At 55.0% G+C, this 17,683-nt stretch overlaps 2 protein-coding genes across 5 annotated transcripts in view; one reads left to right on the top strand and one right to left on the bottom strand.

Annotated features, from left to right (window-relative positions):
* The window catches only part of GDPD4 (glycerophosphodiester phosphodiesterase domain containing 4), an 85,377-nt gene extending 83,032 nt beyond the window's left edge, over window positions 1-2,345 (top strand). Inside the window, exon 18 of the mRNA XM_033207149.1 lies at window positions 1,598-2,345. Within this exon, the coding sequence (XP_033063040.1) occupies window positions 1,598-1,959 (362 nt within the window). The 3' untranslated portion in view covers window positions 1,960-2,345. The remainder of the gene's footprint in view (window positions 1-1,597) is intronic.
* Window positions 2,346-3,650: 1,305 nt separating this feature from the next.
* The window catches only part of MYO7A (myosin VIIA), an 87,326-nt gene continuing 73,293 nt past the window's right edge, over window positions 3,651-17,683 (bottom strand). For 2 of the 4 annotated variants that reach the window (XM_033205318.1, XM_033205319.1), the window contains exons 36-49: window positions 17,126-17,316; window positions 16,341-16,465; window positions 15,551-15,708; window positions 14,544-14,697; window positions 13,183-13,338; window positions 12,601-12,706; window positions 11,410-11,523; window positions 10,298-10,385; window positions 10,006-10,112; window positions 7,484-7,669; window positions 6,948-7,064; window positions 5,856-5,939; window positions 4,916-5,035; window positions 3,651-4,290 (exon numbers count right to left, since the gene is read on the bottom strand). In XM_033205318.1, the coding sequence (XP_033061209.1) occupies window positions 4,201-4,290; window positions 4,916-5,035; window positions 5,856-5,939; window positions 6,948-7,064; window positions 7,484-7,669; window positions 10,006-10,112; window positions 10,298-10,385; window positions 11,410-11,523; window positions 12,601-12,706; window positions 13,183-13,338; window positions 14,544-14,697; window positions 15,551-15,708; window positions 16,341-16,465; window positions 17,126-17,316 (1,796 nt within the window). In that variant the 3' untranslated portion in view covers window positions 3,651-4,200. The remainder of the gene's footprint in view (window positions 4,291-4,915; window positions 5,036-5,855; window positions 5,940-6,947; window positions 7,065-7,483; window positions 7,670-10,005; window positions 10,113-10,297; window positions 10,386-11,409; window positions 11,524-12,600; window positions 12,707-13,182; window positions 13,339-14,543; window positions 14,698-15,550; window positions 15,709-16,340; window positions 16,466-17,125; window positions 17,317-17,683) is intronic. The other 2 variants (XM_033205320.1, XM_033205321.1) reach the window with 2 other exon arrangements.

The raw sequence follows: 17,683 nt of genomic DNA, 5'->3' as shown, positions 1-17,683 counted from the left end.
CAGAAATACCATTTGACCCAGCAATCCCATTACTGGGTATATACCCAAAGGATTATAAATCATGCTGCTATAAAGACACATGCACACGTATGTTTACCGTGGCACTATTCATAATAGCAAAGACTTGGAACCAACCCAAATGTCCATCAGTGATAGACTGGATTAAGAAAATGTGGCACATATACACCATGGAATATTATGCAGCCATAAAAAAGGATGGGTTCATGGCCTTTGTAGGAACATGGATGAAGCTGGAAACCATCATTCTGAGCAAACTGTCACAAGGACAGAAAACCAAACACCGCATGTTCTCACTCATAAGAGGGAATTGAACAATGAGAACAGTTGGACACAGGAAGAGGAACATCACACACCGGGGCCTGTCATGGGGTGAGGGGATGGGGGAGGGATAGCATTAGGAGAAATACCTAATGTAAATGACGAGTTAATGGGTACAGCAAACCAACATGGCACATGTATACATATGTAACAAACCTACACATTGTGCACATGTACCCTAGAAGTTAAAATATAATAATAAAAAAAAGAGCAGTAGCTATCCTATGATAACCCCAAAGATTCGTAGCCTTCGTAAGGTATATATCACTTAGATCAGAAAAATATATCAGAAAAAATAGACTTTAATCAAAAAAGCCTTCACAAGGGAAGGCATATGATTGATCACTGAAAACTAGAAAACTTCAGTGAGAGAAAGAATACCAAAATAAATGGAGCAATCATGGTCATGAATTAGAAAATTTAGTATTATAAACATGTCACGGAATTGAACTAAAAATTCCCTTTCTCCTATAAAGCTAACAAAAAAAGGAAGCTCATGAAGCTCATGTTTGTAGTTGTTTCTTCCAGACTGAATTACACTCAGGTTAAAAAAAAAAAAAAAGCTTTGAATATTTATAACTAAAAGTTTTAAAAATTAAAGTAATAAAAATGTAAATCTAAGCAGAAAACAAAACCAAACCTGAGTTCTGGGTTTCTTTGGAGTCTCACACTCTTCTAGATTTTGGCCACGCAGTTTCTCTGTATATTGTGAACGCCTAGATAAGTTTAAGATGTTTTCTTGTTTTTGTATATCATCCAGTTTTTAATTTGTCTTTGGTAGAAGGATTGGTCTTGATCTCCTAGCTCCATTATTAGAAGTATCTACCATCTATTTTTTTTTCTGTAGGACAAAGTATTTATTGAGCATTTACTGTGTGACAAACACTTCTGAGCACTGTATATGTAGTGGCAAGCAAGACAAAAAGTCTCTGCCCTTTAAAAAGCCCTCATTTTTCTAAACTAAGGGCTATGGAATACATGAACTTTAAGCAAATGTCAGTCTCTGCTTTCTGAGGATTTCCATGGTGAGCTAGAGCCTCATGCAGTAGATTCTTAAGCCCCAGCCCCAGGCTGAATTGGAGGACCATAATAAAGTTTGCACAAAGCCTGAAGTAGAGGGGAGAGCTTGGAGGAAAGAACCTGAATGGGTAAGGGAGGGGCTAACATTTAAGAGATAACTTGAATTTCACACATGATTGGCAGAGAGTGGAGAAGTGACGTTTGAGGAATCTGTGTTTGTGTCTTTTCTATCCCACAGATACTCAGAGTAGAAGAGAGAATGAGGAAGATTTGCACATAGCCATGAAACCTCCTGCCCGAGTTGTGGAAAGTCCTTGGACTCTAGCAGCCCTCTACCCAGCTTTATCCAAGAGTGGAAAGGAACACCAAGGCCGTTTCAATTTTGCAGCACCGTCCAAGAAACTACTGCCTATCAAGAATGCTGTCACACCTTTGAAACCTAGCAAGCATGGCATTCAACCGCCGATGCCCACCACGGTCTTTGAACTCACCCAAGCACCTTCCAGGCAGGCTACAAGTAAGGCTACCTTTCAGGCTACATTGCCCACCCTGAAGGTGGATAAGCCAACCATGCCCTCCATAGAGGTCCCCTATCCTTAAATAAGAGACCTCTAAGAGATCCCCATGGCTGAATACTCCAAAGAATCCTATGTCACAATATATTCCACTGCATCTGACATATCCTTCTATGTTTCCAAAGAAGAATTATCCACATCTCCCCTGCTTCTTCCTCTTCCTCTCTCTGCCTAAGGGTGGTGATGGTGGGGAGTGGTTGGTAAAGGCAAACAGAAGGGCCATTGAGGCTCTCAGGGGAACCATTCTGATCTAGCTTTCTATCAAGAATGCATCTCAAGGGGCTAGGCAAGGGGAAAACTGTTGTGTGTGGTCTCGGAACTGGTTGCTGTCAAGTTTATCTCATCCTAACACCTCCATAATATTCTCTGCTAAAGAAGTGACTGTGCATATAAGTAAAGGCAACCTCTCAGAAAGCCAGAGGTAGTGGTCTATTCTTTGGACCCCTCGTGATCAACCAGGGTGATGAAGGCTGGGGCATGGGGGCATGGGGGCAATAGTGATGCCATCTGAGTGATCTCATTCTCTGCGCCAGAGAATGAGAGGGGCATGGGTCAGGGACAAAGATCTCATCCCCACCCCACATTATCTGCTCTATTGTGCAGTGGGCTACTTCCTGATACCTTGTGGTTTGCTGATTCCCTAATAAGAGGGTGGGTACAATCCATGCATACTCAAGAGCTTTTGGCTTTGAGGGGAAAACAGAGCTTAGAACAAGCATCTGGAGCCCCTTCTATCTGGGAGCCCAAAGTTAGAAGCAGCGAGTTGAGCTCTTCCCACTTACACTTCCTTCCTCGACCTGAGCCTCTTCTTCATGATGGTGATGTAAGGCAGACTACCACAGCATCTTCCTTCTGGCTCAGATCTTTCCTGGGCTACCTGTGGAGCTGTGTCCTCTAACAAACAGCCACATTACCGTCCCAGAAAGCAGGGCTCTCTGATTTGGGGCCTCCATTTACACACACCAGCCAGTCCTACACTAACAGCTAGGGAGATCAGGAATAGCACTCCCTGTGGGGTAGACAGGCACATAGATGCTGATGACCCAGACACGAGTGTATGAAAAGCAGCAGGACCTGGCTCTGCTGAAGTATGAGACCTTGAGGGCAGATCACAAACCCTCCCAGCAAGGGGATTCTCCACTGTCACTCCTCTAGGTGCTCATCCCAGCCACAGCCCAAGGATGCCCCACCCCTAAGTCACACCTTCCCAGTCTGAAGCCCCCACCCACAGACCTACTCCAGTCATGGCCATACCTGGTTGTCCCATGCTGGTCACAAAGTAAAATTTTACTGGCACCCACTGGACATGAAGATTTAACCCAAGGCAGCATTGTTCTTGGGGTTCTTGGATGTGTCTTGATGAGCCAAGATGTTTCTGGCAGGTGCAAGGGCCGCTGTGGCTCCACTGGCCCTAGTTACAGCCCCAGAAGCTGATGCCTCCTCTAGACGCCCAGCTCATTCATACACACTTAGGTCCTCACCTCCCAGCCTGATGTCCAGCACTTCCTCCCAAGCCACCCCAATCTCAGTTGGTCCCTTTAAGCCGCTTAAAACACATCTTGAGCTCAAGCTCCCCAAACCCCAGACCCAGACCAGGTTGGCCCCAGCAGGTAAAGACCAAAGAAGTCATTATGTAGGCTGCTCCCCTGCAAGGCCCTGTCCTGACCCCACATGCCCTTCCCTTCCACTTCCCCTCCCTGAGCAAAGACACTGTTGGGCCAGAGGATGAAACATGCTTTATGCCCTGAGGTGATCAGGGGAGATTTGAGCAGGGGCCCAGCATTCACACTGCAATATAGAAAAGTGGTCTGTCCCCCTCATCCCACCTGTAGATCCAGTCCCTTCAGTTTCAAGAGTATTCAATGCACATTTGGTTTGGTTGTTCCAAGTATGGAGAGCTAGATTGTCCTCTTGATTCCTCTATCCCTGTGGTACACGGAAAGTCAAAGGAAGTTGCAGGTGGGGCTGGTCTGAAACAGGAGACACATCTAAGGATCATAGGCTCTCACAACCGGGAAGGCCACAGCAAGCTCGGACTAGACCAACCCAGGTGCCAGAGGGGTGGATGGAGGGAAGTTCTGCATCCCAGAGAGATGCCTCACTGGAAGAACATCAGAGGCCCAGTGGGTATGGGCAGTGGTGGCTGGCCAGCCCAGCCTCACTGCCAGGATGGCAGAAGTCTTCCCCAGCTGCAGGGGTAGCTGATGGGTCTCAGCCCACCACGGCCTCGAGAGCAGGCTTGGAACCAGCACCTCCCCCTGACTGTTCACTTGCCACTCCTGGAGCCCCGCTGTTTGCTCATGGCTGTGAGCATCTGGCTAATGTAGGAAGTCAGAAGGTCATCCATCTTGTAGCCCTGGAAGCAGGGGTGAGAAGATAAGCAGAGCACATGGTGGGACGGGGCCAGCCACTTAGACCATAGCACAGCTCCCAGGAATCTGCAATGGGCAGAACCCAGGACAAAGGCAAATCCCTCCCACTCAGGACTCATCTCCCATCTGCACAGTTGAAGGGTTGAATTCATCCAGCCAGATGGTTAAGGTTCTACACTGTTATGACCCCACGTTAGGCCCCTAGCTTGTGGGTCCCTCAAGTCACAGATTCCTCCCTCCAGGAGTGACTTTACTGGCTCTTAGTTGAGCTATGTCTTGGAAGTTTGAGCTTGGTCCAGGAGGTCTCATTGTTAGTGGTTCCACTATTGAACTCGGGGACTAAAGGGCTGTCACTGCGGGCTCAATCCCCAGATACTGAAGGCACTCAAACAACAGCTGTTGAATGAGGGGTCTGTTCCTCAGCCCCAGATTAAGTCCCTTCCCCAGACCTAAGCTGAGCCTCAAACAGACCTGACCTTGGCCCCAGCATGACCCTTGCCCATGACCCCAGGCCCAACCGCACACTACTGTTTGTTCCAGGCCCTGGGAGGCTGGCTAAGCTGCAGGCAAGGCAGGGAGCCCACCGGGCCAAGCAGGATGCGCCCTCACCAGTGATGTCTCGCAGAGCAGTTTGCTCCCGCGCACCAAGTTCCCAATGGTGATGTGGAAGTAGGTGTTGCCACTGCTCCAGTTGGAGATCTTGGTGAAGGGGTGAGTGGTGAGGATGTCCTGGGGGAGCAGAAAGGACATGGAGAGGCACAGCCTGGGACCTGTGGCCTCACTCACCCACACATGCCCTCACAGAAGGCCTCAGGCCCTCAGAGGAGCCCACGGCCCGAGTTCTGCCATCCAGCTGTGGTGGGAAGCAGGTGCCTCCCCCTCCACACCTTGGTTTGGGCACCCAGGGAAGTCTAGGAGGCTGTTGGGTAGGGGTACTTGGGGCCAGAACTGGGAAATTGGGAGGCCTGAGGGAACTGACACCGTGGCCTGAATGAGATGGCCCAGGGAGAGTTTGAGGAGGGAGTCAAGAAGAAGACAGGGCGGAGCCTTGGGGAACATAGTGTACAGGAGCAGGCACAAAAGGGTCCGGGAAGGAATGACCAAAACACAGAGGAAAGCCAGGAATGTGTGACGCATGAAGCCAATGGACAGATGGTGGTCACGAGCCCTCTTCACTACCTGTCCAGTCAGACCCTCTGGGTGTGCAGTCGGGCTGCTCTGGCCCAGAAACACAGATGCACGGGCACCCCTGCACAGCCGGCCTCACAATCCGCATGGGCAGAGCATCCAGTGATGCTGAAAGGCCAAGTACTAAAAGGAGCTCAGATTCCATAGGAAGGAGTTTGTTAGTAACTTCAGGAGAGCAATTTTTGTGGAGCAAATGTTGGGTAAAGTCCCAGCAAACGCTGACAGCTTTTGAAGTCACATGATGGGTGGATGAGTCTGGAGATAGATGGTGGCTAGGACGGCTTGCGGGGTTTGTTCCGGGACTGTGTCTGAGGTTCAGGCAGAGAAGCCCACCCCCACTTGCCTTCTTATCCCTGCTCACCTTCGTTCTGGGATCGATGAGGCTGACCCCATACTTGTTGATGGCAATTAGGAGGATCTCAGGGAAGTTTGGCTCCGTAGTTTGCTAGAAAAAAAGATGAGAAGGCATCAGATGGGGGCCCAGAGCAAGAAAAGCATTTGGGGAAAGGAATGAAGCCTGGCCCCAGCTGGGATAAAGTCAGCCTCTCCTGTTGCCTATGTGGTGCTGACGGCCCTGCCGTGACCTCATGGCCTCCACCTTCGCTGGGCCTCAGTGCTGCCCCACATCCCTTCATGGGTCCGCCAGGCCATCCTTTGCTTTGTCCTCCCTCTCAGCCCAAGGGCATCCCATCTTTAAAAAGCCTCCTGAACCCTGCATCTGCCTCCAGCTACTTACCTGTTCTTGCACAGCCGAGCTTCTCAAAAGGCCTCCCATCCTAGCTGTGTGACAAGACCACACCTGTCCTCTCACACCAGCCTCCTCACCATACTCCTGCCTCTGTCGTGCCCCTCAGACCCCTCCTCCACCTACAGCCTGAGAGGCTTTCTGGCCATGTCACCTGGGTTGAAAACCCTCCAAGGCAGGCCACCCCTGCAGGAAACCCAGCCTCTCACCTGCTTGGCAAGCTGCTGCTCTCCACAGCCTGCTCTTGCCTCCTGCCCTCACCACTTGCATTTCCTTTCCAGACCTGAGTTCTCACACCTCCAGACCTTTGTCTATGTGGGACCCCTGCCAGGAGCACTCTTTCCAGGGTCTCCCTCGAAAGCTCAGATATCACCTCCTCTAGGAGGCCTCCTCAGACCCGGCAGAGCCTCCTGAGCTCTGCCACCTGGGCAAGGGCTCCCCACTGTCAGAGCATAGGCCGTCCTCCATTACCCCGGCCTGTTTACACGCCTGCCTTCACCGCCAGGCTGAGCTTTTGGTCCCTCTGTCCCCAGGACTTAGCCCAGCTAAGACACTGAGCTGGGACAAGGCTGAGGGTACTGCCCTCCTTCCCTCACCAGGGCAGGTGTCCAAGGCCATGGCTGTTTCCCACAGTCCTGGGGAGGAGTCTCTGTGCCTTCTCAATGCCCTGTTCCCCTCCTCCTCAGTTCTGAGAAGCCCATGGTGTACCTTCACCTCGAAGAAGGCTGAGCCAAATGTGGGCCACTTGAAGATGAGTTTCAGGAAGGCCAGCTTGGCCTCCTCCTTGGACTTCCCCGCGTGCTTGTTGAAGTAGGCGACGATGGACTATGGGGACAAGGGGGTCGAGGCTGGGCTCAGTCCTGGGGACAGGCCTGCTCCCCACACCACCCCCGCCCACTCCAGCCCCATCCTGGAGTGCTGTGAAGGGCTCTCCCCATATTTCAGCTAATGGACTCCCGACCTCCCTTGTCACCCCAGGCAGGCAGACCAAAGGGTATCAAGGACAAGCAGGTCACCATGGTAACCGGGACAGGGCAAATGACTGCCAATTGGCCACTGAGTGCTTGGCATGGAGGACTGAAGGATAAGGCAGGCAGAGAAACAAGGGTGGGCGGCCTCATCGAGTACAGGAACCACAAGACACACCTCCCTGGGCTGCTGGCCAGCGTCTGCCCCCTTGGCCCCTGGGGTGCCCAGAGGCCCATTCAGGGCCCCACCATTCCCACTGCCCACCCCATGCTCACCCGCTTCCAGTCATCAGGCGAGACCTGTCGGATAAGGTCCTGGGGCACCAGCTCCCGCAGCAGCTTGGGGATGCTGGGGAAGTAGGACTTGTCCTCCTCGAACTTGACCCTGTAGATCAGCGCCCCCAGCTGCAGCACCTCCTCCCGCGTGCACTTGTGGTAGCCTCGGAGATACTTGGGCAACTCCTGCCAGAGACAGAGCAGGTCACAGGCGTGCAGGGACCTGGGAGAAGTGGGCTCTTTTCCTACCACACCAAGATCCCCAAGGCCAGGGTCTACCACCTTACCCCACACATGGGCCCACCCACCTCTCCAGCCTCAGCTGACACTGCTCCCCCAGGGGAGATGGCACAGGACAGGGACAGAGCAAGTCTGCCTGCACAGACTCAGCACTCGGCAGTTGGAGCGCATGGCCTTGTCTGTTACCTCATATCCCCCCGTAACAGTCCAGTGAGATAAGCAGCCCCATTTCAAGATGAAGAAACTCAGAGTGACCAGCTGGCAACCTGAGACTGTTCTATACCCGTCACCTCCTGGGCCCATTCTCCTTTGAAAGAGCCTCTCAGTCTGGCCTCCTTGCATTGGGTTCTCTTGAGACCAGCTGCTTTCAGCAGCAGCAGCAACAGAGGCCCTCAGACCCCCTTGAAGTTCCAGACCCCAAACCTGAGGAACTTATGCTGGGGAATCAGCCCAGGGCAGAGACGAAGCCTCTGAAGGGCTGGCGCTGCCCAGAGACTCCTGGAGCCTTATGATCATCTCATGCATGATTTGAAAGGTAGAGAAACTGAGGCTCACCTGAGGACATACTGTCAGTCAGTGACCTGAGTCAATCATTATCCATCCTATCCACCCATCCATGTGGTTATGGGTCTATCTACCTACACATCTACCTCCATCCATCTCCCTATCTGTCCATCTATCTACCCACCCATCCACCCACTCACCTACCTACTCACCCATTCACTCACCAATATCCACCCATCAATTCACTCAGCATTCATCCTCCCATCTATATATTCCCTCAGTCACCAAGTTTACCTATTCACCCATTCATCAATCCAACAAGTATACACTGAACATCTATGAGCCAGGCCCTTTAAGCAACAATGCCTACCCTCCCTACTCCCATGGAACTAGGAGTCTCAGGGCAAGGACAGACATTAAAAATCATACCAAACAGATACATAATGACAACCTTCGAAGGAATTGTTCACAGTGCTATAAGAGAATATAACAAGGTGACCTAATCTAGGCTTGAGGACAGGGCAGACTTCCTTTAAGATAAGATGGCTGATTGACATCTAAAAGCTCAGTAGGTGAGGGAAGAGCATCCCAACATTACGACGGCCCCATGGCACACTTGAGAAGTGGAAACAATCCAGCTGAGCTGAAGGAGAGCCAGGTACAAGGCAAGGCAGCAGGAGCAGGTAGTGGTACCACCCGGCAGGGCCACGGTCAGGATGGGGGTTACGCCCTAAGAGCAAGGGGAAGCCACTGGGGGAATCTGGAAAGCAGGATGACCACCCTGTGGAGAAAGGGTTGAAAGGGCCAAAATGGATGAGGAGAACAGGAAGAAGGTCACTGCCTCCATTCTGGATCGGAGATGATGGTGGACTGACCCAGGTTGGGAAGGTGGTAACGGAGACACATGGGGGATTTTAGAGATATCCAGGAGGTACAGTCATCAGGTAAGTGATTTGGGACGTGGGAGAGGAGGAGCAAATGTCAAGGCTGACTCTGGGGGAACTGGCAGTCCAGGGACCGTGCACTCAGTGGGCAGCAGGGGGTGGGTGGGGAGGGGCATGAGGGAAAGGCAGATCCCAGGTTTGGATGAGGGCAGTCCTTCTCACTCCCAGGCCAGTGTCCTCTCTGCCACAGCAGCCACCATCCCTGCCTCCTCTGCCCTTCCTAGCATCCTGGTTTTTCTCCCACAGAATGGCAAGCAGGTTGGGCCCAGAAAAGAGCACCAACCTGCAGTCATGAAGACCTGGAATCAAACCCCAGTTTCATCAGCTGTGTGATCCTACTTACAGCACATGGCCTCTCTGAGTCTGTTTGTCTCTCTGTCAAATGGGGACAACATGCCTGCTTCTTGGGGTTATTGGGAGGACAGAATGAGAGAAGAATGCCAGATACATAATAGAGGCTCAACATGCAAGCCTCCCTCCCGGCTTCCTTCAGGTGCCTGTGCTAGAAAATGACAGAGGCCTTGGAATTACCCAGTTACAGCAGCAGAATCTCGAAGTCAGAGAACAGCCCTGCACTGAAGGAGGGGCCTGAACAGGTAGGGATCAGAAGCTCAGAGGAGGAACTGTCAAGCCCCTAAGGGCTGAAGAGTCAGGAGATACAAGGATCAAGGGTTGGGCCCTCTCTTGGGGCTCCAGTGGTCTTGGCAGGAATCCTTTCAAGGCCAGGCTGCTACAGGCCCCACACCTGGCAAGAGCAGTGGGTCTCTGCTTTCAGGGCCAAAGTACAGCAACACTAGCCATGCATGAAGGCAACTAGAGTGCAGAGGTGCCCACCTGGTAATAGTGGAAGATGGAATCGGCCATGGGGTCCTTCCCTGGCACTGTGGTGGTCCACAGCTTCTTCATGAAGAACACCTGGTAGGTGAGTGAGGGCACAATTCCTGCAGCACAGGGCAGTCGGTCACCCAGAGGGTCCCTGCACAGAGGAGTGTTCACATCCCGAGCCCAGCCCCAGCCCCAGAGGAGACCCTCGCTCAGGCCCGCCTAGGTGGGCCTCACAGCATGGCCCTGAACCTGTGCCTCCCTACTCTGGGCCTCAGATGATCCCAGGACCCGGCCTTATTACCGTCCTTGATGGGCCGAGCTTTCTTTATCCAGTCTGTCAAGTGTCGAACAAAGTCAAAGAAGAAGTCGTTCTCAGGCACGCTGATGACCTGGGGACAGGGCCGTCGAAGCACACTCATGTTAGTTTAAGAAACACTGTATTTTCTGACCTTCCCACCTAAGGCCTGTCTGGCAGCTCCTTCTCGGGGAAGACTCCACTTCCAGCCAGAAGGGGTTTCTGTGTGTCAGCCCCACCCTGCCCCATGTGCCTGTTGAGTGTCCCCAGAACAGCCTACTTCTTGCTGGGAGTGCTGGTCATTCCATTCAGTGCCTGGGACACTGAATGCTGCCTTAGATGCAAGGGAAACTGGACAAGAATGCAGCCCAGCCCCTGGCTTGGACATTCTCTGGCATCCATGTCCAGATCCTCCCGCAGCTCTGGGCACCCCTGGGTCTAGGACCTCATCAAGGTCACCTCTGGGTCCCAGTGTCTGGCACAGAGACAGTCATGAAGTGAGCAGACAGACACAGATGCACACAGAGCCATCAGCAGGCAACAGGATGGGGCACCTAACTCGGTCAGGGAGGCCTTCCCGTGGAGGGGGCTTTAGCTAGGCCTGGAAGACTTCCAGGGACAGAGGTATCTGGGGAAATGTGATGTGAGATGGTGGCAGGGGTATACGCTTTAGAGTCAGACCCACCTGGAGCTCAGTACCTGCTGTGTGACCTTGGACAAGTTACCTAACCTCTCTGAGTCCTAGTTCTGTGATCTATCAAGTGGGGATGATCACACCTTATTTCAAGGGTTAATTTGCCCTAGCATGGCAATTAAGGGCCAGTCAAAGCAAATCTGGAAAGAATGTGTGTTGGGGCAGGGTGAGGGTCTGGTGTGTCTAGAACACAGAGCACCTGGGCACATGCCCCTAAGAGGGTCTGAGCCATGTGCAGTGCCTCAGAAGAGAGAGAGCTGGGGGCAGCCACTCCATGTAAGGGATGGAAGAAGATGGCCAGATGCCAGTGCCCTCTTCCCCTCTCTCCCCTAGTCCTTCTGTCTTCCTCTGCTGTCCATAAGTTCTTATTGCCCCAGCAAATCTCCCACCTTGGCGAAGGTGGCGAAGGTGGCGAAGGACCCACCTTGTCTGCAATTTTGACAAAGAGGCTGAATCCCTCTGAGGACTTGAGGAGCAGCCTGGTGGCGATGTTCTGGCAGAAGTCCTTGGCCTTGGTGCTGGACTCCACTTCGAAGGCCTGGGAGGGGCGGTGAGCACTGGGCTCCTGCAGGGCCTTTCCCAGGACCTGGTCCTCCCGGGCCCCTCTGGCTGTGCCTCCTATACTGTGCCCCCTCGCGTGCCAGACACCCTCCTGTGGGCCCAGAGCTGGGCATGGCATTTAACAAAAGGAAAGGGCTACACCTGTCTGGGTCTTCCCAGGTCTCCTCCTCCCAACCCTCCAAGCAGAATGTGGCCTTGGCGTCCAGAGTCCTGGGCCAGGGTGTACAAGCCTGAGTGACAGTGAGGGGTCCAGGGAGCACAGCAGGATGATTGGAAGGGTGATTGGGAGGAGGAGACTTGAGGTAGAGGAGAAGCAAACCCAAAAGTGGAGGGGAAAGCAGCCCAGACAGATGGGAGGGTTTGAGCATCTGGGGAAGTTTAGATGCAGGACGAGAGATGTCTGGAGGGACAGGAACGGATGTGAGGAAGTCCTTGGTCCTTGCAACTAAAATCCTGTCGTGGCATTTCTGAGTCTCCAGCCTCAGACAAATTCCATAAACGACTCTTCAAATGAAAAGTTTATCTGAATGAGACACTGTGTTGAGACAGGCAGGGGCTGGGGACCATGAGGGGCAGCGTGACTACAGGCATGACAGACAGGACCTTTGGCAGACAGGACCTGGATGGAGGGAACCTCAACCACCTCAGGTGGGGAGGGAGGAAGGGATGTCGAGGTTCTGGCTGCAGGAAAGTGGGCTCAGGTGACAGGGGAGGCCTGGACCTGGGGGCCAGCGGGGCCCTGCACCAGGGAGGTGCAAAGCCAGCTCAGAGGGAGAAGTGCTTTTCTCCAAGGCAGGTCCTCCTCAGAGACAGGGAGGGAGGGTGCCCTTCTGAAGAAAGCTGCTCCAGGAAGCAGGAGTTGGATCAGAAACTAAGGGCCCCTGACCTGGGGAGTCGGTGGCCTCTGTCCTGAGCTCTGACTCCACTATGGGGAAGGAGGACGAGGCAGCAAATGTTGGGTGTTGGGGGAGAGGCTTAAGGCTGCCTTTGGTGTCCACCCAGGAAGCCCGGCCCTGTCCTGGGCACTGCAGACCTAGAAGCTGGCGACCCTCACCTCGTCAGTGTCGTCAGGGAAGTAGACCTTGTGGAAAATCTGGGTGGTCTTGTGCTGGATGGCCTCCACCTCCACCAGGTGTGGAGGGTACTTCCGGGACCCATTTCTGAAAAGGTGACAGAGGCAGGAGGGAGCAGGTGCATGGGACTGTGGAGACCAGGGGACCAGGACACTTGGAGGCAGACAACCCAGTTCTGATCCCGGCTTGCCACTTCCTATGATGTGACTGGCCACTGAGTCTCCCAGAGCCTTGAGCTCCTCATCTGTAAAATGGGACGATGGGTGTGGAGAGGCCCAGCAAAGTGAAGAACGCAGTGCCCTTGGAGAGTATGAAGTGGGCCCTGGCGTCTGTGCCCACCGATAGCCTGGGAGCTCTGGGCTGAGCACTCTCGAGCAGCCGGACTCTCCAGCTGCATCCCGAGCGGCTGCGGGGCCTGCACCTCCTTCTGCCTGGCAGTTGAGGTACCCCAGGGGTTGACCCAACTGCTGTGTGGTCCTCATCCCCAAGGGGCTCATTCCACAAGCCCGGTGTGGCCAGGAGCCCGCCCCAGTGTCTGCCCCTGCCCCTGGCGGCCTCTGTACCTCAGGGCTTTCTGGAGCCGCTGTAGGCAGTCGATGGCTAGTGGGCAGTGCTTTCGGGACTGCAGGAAGCGCTGCACGTGGGGCAGGAGGATGTTGCTGGGTGGGAAGAGGCCCGTGCACAGCCAGAGCAGCTCCCAACCCCTCTCCTCGCTGTACCTGCAGGAGAAAGCACGGGCTCCAGCAGGGGCAGTTGCCATCAGGAGTCACAGGACCTGTGCACCCCTCAGCTGCTCATCACAGCAGCACCGTCCCTCCCGACCCTTAACCTGTCTCAGGACCCCTCAGCCTACCTACAGACCCCTCTCCCTGATAGCCAGATGCAACCACTGCTACCCAAAGTGTGCTTGGCCCACTGCACCAGGCCACACATTGCTACCAGTCCACATGGAGATAAGGGGCTTATGTCACAATGAAAAGCCACCAGTTTACCATGCCCTCTGCTTCAGCTGAGGCTTTTTGTTTGTTCCATAGCGAGACTTTCTCCATGAAGGAGGCAGTGTGATTTATATTTTGGCAGAAGCTCTTTAATTCACCTGTACTTTGAGTGGCAACGAGTTAGACCAGTCCCACCCCAGGCTCCTTCAGCGACCACTCTGAGCTTCTTGGGTCTGACAGTGGGAAGTTTGGAGGGCTTCTAGGAGGAGGTGGCATTTGAACTAGGCTTTGAAGGATGAAGCAAATTACGGCATGCAGAGACGGGGCTGAAAAGTTTTCCTGGCTGTGGACACAGCATGTACAAAGGTTTGGCACTGTCAAAAGAGCTGATGTGTAGTTTGAGGATGGATTTGTGGAAGAGATGTAGAGGGTGAAACAGCTGGGGAGGGAGGCGGGGGGCTGGGTGTAAGGAGAGAGGGTGGAGCTTCTCTCAGACTCTGAGAGGAGCCGGTGCCTGACTTCCTACTCCTGCCTCGGGTTGTCCCAGGGGGAGGAGAAGGTGGCACCCTTTGGGCATTGGGCCCAACACCCAAACCCATGAGAGTTTTCAGCCAGTGCTTTCAGCTGACAGCCGGCCCAGCCTGCACCAGGGAGGGGACACTTGACTGAGCTGGACCTGCAGGCAGACAGCAGCATCTAGGCAGGGGAGGGGCATCCAGAGGAGGCTCCAGCCAAACGGGAGGAGCTGGGGCTGTTACCCTTAGAGGACAGACTCAAAGGAAGACAGCCACCACCTCCCAGTTCCTGCTAGGCCTTTCTTGGGCCTTGGAGCCAAGCTAGGATGTGAGGGGGCCCATGAGCAGCTCCTGGCTCTGTGTGAGGAAGGACTGCATCCAGGCAGAGCCAGCGGCTGTCTCAGGAGGGAAAGAGCTGCCTGTCACAGCAGGTGGGGTCCGCCCCTTGTCCACCCACCGTGCCTGGCTCACCTGATGTGGTTGTCGGTCAGCTGCTTCAGGATCTGCACGTATGCCTCGTCCTTCAGGGGCTCGGCTTTCAGGGGACCCTCAAAGATCTGGTCGGTGAGCTCGTTGACAGAGCGTGTCCTCTTGGACGGGTAGTCGCCCATGTACTTGAGCACAGGTGGGGACTGTCAAGGAAGGGCTTGTGCCGAATAGAGGGGCACTGGTCTGGGGTCTGGAGGCCCCACTCCCCACAGGGCCTGCATCACCTGAAGCTGTGACCCTGGGCCCTCAGGCTGCACACAAAATGGGCGTGATCTGCCCCACCCTCTATCCTCGCCTCCTCACAGCCACCAGCCCCACATCCCAAGCCCTCACAGCAGCCGGGACGGACTGCCCAGATCGCCAGTCTGACCATGCCACCCCTGCCCAGTGGTTCACCCTGGCCTTGGGACATGGCCCAAGCTTCCTCACAGGGCTTGGGAACCCTGCCTAAGCCCAGTCTTCCCATCCTCTCTGTGCTGAAGCCCCGGAGCCCTGGAACAACCCTGCTCTGTGTGCCTGGGGGCCTTGCTGCTGCTCCCTCTCTCTGGAACACTCCCCACCCCTCTCCCCTTTGCCTGGCTAAGTCCTACTTAGCCTTCAGGGCTCAGTCTAGATACCACTTCCTCCAGGAAGTCCTCCCTGCCCTCTCCAGGTCACATGGGTCAGGTCACAGCTGCCCGGTCCCATCTCAGCACTGATCTGGATGTGCATATGGCCCCATGAGGCTAGGGGCTGGGCTGGTTCCTGCTCTACCTCCATGCCTGGCCCAGCACAAGGCACCAAATCCACCTGGCACCCAAATGACAGGGTCAGAGGAGAAAATGAGTGAGGCAGCCCCTTGCATATCAAAAGGTGCAAGGGAGGGGGTCCTCCATCAACCCTCCCACGCATGCCCAGGCCGCAGCAGGCCCTCAGGAGGAAGGTGGTGTGCAGATGAAGGCCCTGCCCAGTCCCTGGCTCCGCTGGGTACAGCCCAGTAGCATGGATATCAATGAAGGCCAGGCAGGCCTCCTGCGAGAGCTCCTCACTGCCCAGGAGCTTCTTGAGCAGCGCCTGCTTGAGCGGCTCCCGCGTGTGGCTCCACAGCCGGTCCTTGCCTCGGGCCTTGGACACCATGACACGGCTCAGCGTGTGCTTGGGTGGGGACCTGCCACAGCACAGGGACTGTCAGCAACGGCCCCATTGCTGGCAGCCCCAGGGAGAAACCCCCAGGTTGTGAGACCCCCACCCCCACCTAGCCCCTGTGCCCAGAGGCTGAGGGTGAGCACCAGGCCCTGCTCTTCCCTGCCCTGCATGTGACCCGAGGCGAGTCACTGGCAGTCACTGGGCCTTCCTTTGTCAGCTGTGAAACAGCGGTGAGAACACCACGGGCTGTACCCCAGCCTCCCCCACCACCCTGCGCCCCCTGCAGAGCTCAGTGCACACCGCCTCCATCAGGAAGCTTCTCACTGCACCCCCCGCCCCCCACCCCAAAAGCATCCTCATCACAGTGCTAGGCACGCAGAATCCCAGCTGCCTGCTTCCGGCCCGCATCCCCACCAGGACTGAGTCTCGAATGCCCAGCCTGAGGTGGGTGCAGTGACATCTCTTAAATGAAGGAAGGATAAGATGAGACACACAGGACGGGTCATCAGACAGAAACAGCCCTCCAGCTCCCTCTGACCCAGGTCCTGCTCACAGGTGGGGGCTTCACAAAGTATCCCCAGCACACAAGCAGACGCTAGCGGAAGCCTGCAGCTCCTAGCCCTGTGACTCCCATCCTTCCCCAGGAGCCATCACCTGAAGTAGTCGTAGGAGAACTCCTCCAGCGTGTAGGGCTTGGCACGCACCTCGGGCTCTGCCGTTCGCAGCTGCAAGAGCCGGACGACGTCCTGCCGCTGGTCGGGAGTCATGGTGACCAGGGCCTAGGGGCCAAGAGACAGGGGGCTCAGGTCAGCTGTCCACCTGCAGCCACCAGGATCAATATGGTATACCCTGGAGCCTTCTGGACTCTGGGAGACTCTTCAGGGGGATGGACCCCATGCCCCATTCTGACCCTGGGAGCCCTGTTCCTCCTTGGGGTCTCTGAGGTCCCTGCTGCCTCTTTTGTGCTGAGCTGAGGGCCCTTCCCTGGGTGTCCGATGAGGTTGGGTCAGTCATAAAGCCTGGACGAGGCAGGGGGACGTGGTGTGAGAGCTGCCTCGTCCACTGAGCCTGGCTCAGGAGCCACCGGGGAAGCTGGGCTGGAAGTCCTCAGAGCTGCTCTCAAGGGGGCTCCAGAAGCAGCAGGCCCCTTGCCAGCTGTGCCCCCACTGCCTGTTCAGACAGTGCAGGTGATACACCTCTCTCCAGTCCCCATCTCTGGCCCCACCCCTTGGCAGTTCCTCATCTGATGCCATTTCTAGGCCCCTCCCCACCTGGCACAGGTTTGAGTGCTGCCCCAACTTTAAATGTGTGGTCCCATAAGATCCCAAGATCATCTTCACAGATGCACTAGACCATTAACCCATTGTACAGCTGTGGGAAGTGGACGAAGAGGGGTCTAATGGCACCTCCCACCCATCTGCCGCCCCCAGGCCACATACCACAATCTCCCGCGGTGGCATGGTGACAGTGGGCATGACGTACACACAGTCGGTGGGGAAGTCCCCACGCTGCTTGGTCCTCTCGTTGATGCCGTTGGCCCAGCCTGAGTTCATGACCTGCTCACCCGTGTCGTGGTCCAAGATGATGAGGTCTCCCTTGGCAAAGCTGAGGAAGCCTGACTCCTCGCCTGCTGCAGAGCAGAGGTGAGTGGGACCATGGGGGCAGAGACAAGCTGAGTTGGAACATCTTTATTTGGGTTGATGATCTATAAGCCACTACTTCCCACAGAAGAACTGAGGTGCTGTCACTTGTGTCTGCCCACTTGCCACTCTGCCTCCACCTTGTCACAACTCTCCATACAAAGACCATCACCAGAGTGGGCTACTCTCCTGCTCAAAAGCCTTCTACGGCTCCTCATTGCCCTTGGGAGGAAGCCCCACACTCTTAAGCCTATTGTGAGCGGGCCTCCCGGACTCCCTCCACCTTGCCCCTCCTCCCTCACCGTGCCTGTTTCCAGCCAAACCAAACTGTTTGCAGTTCCCTGGACAGGCCAGCTT

This window comes from Trachypithecus francoisi, unplaced genomic scaffold (assembly GCF_009764315.1).
Source record: "Trachypithecus francoisi isolate TF-2019V2 unplaced genomic scaffold, Tfra_2.0 Lachesis_group8, whole genome shotgun sequence".
Taxonomy (NCBI): domain Eukaryota; kingdom Metazoa; phylum Chordata; class Mammalia; order Primates; family Cercopithecidae; genus Trachypithecus; species Trachypithecus francoisi.
Note: the sequence above shows the minus strand (reverse complement) of the source record. Positions and strands in the feature narration are given on the sequence as shown.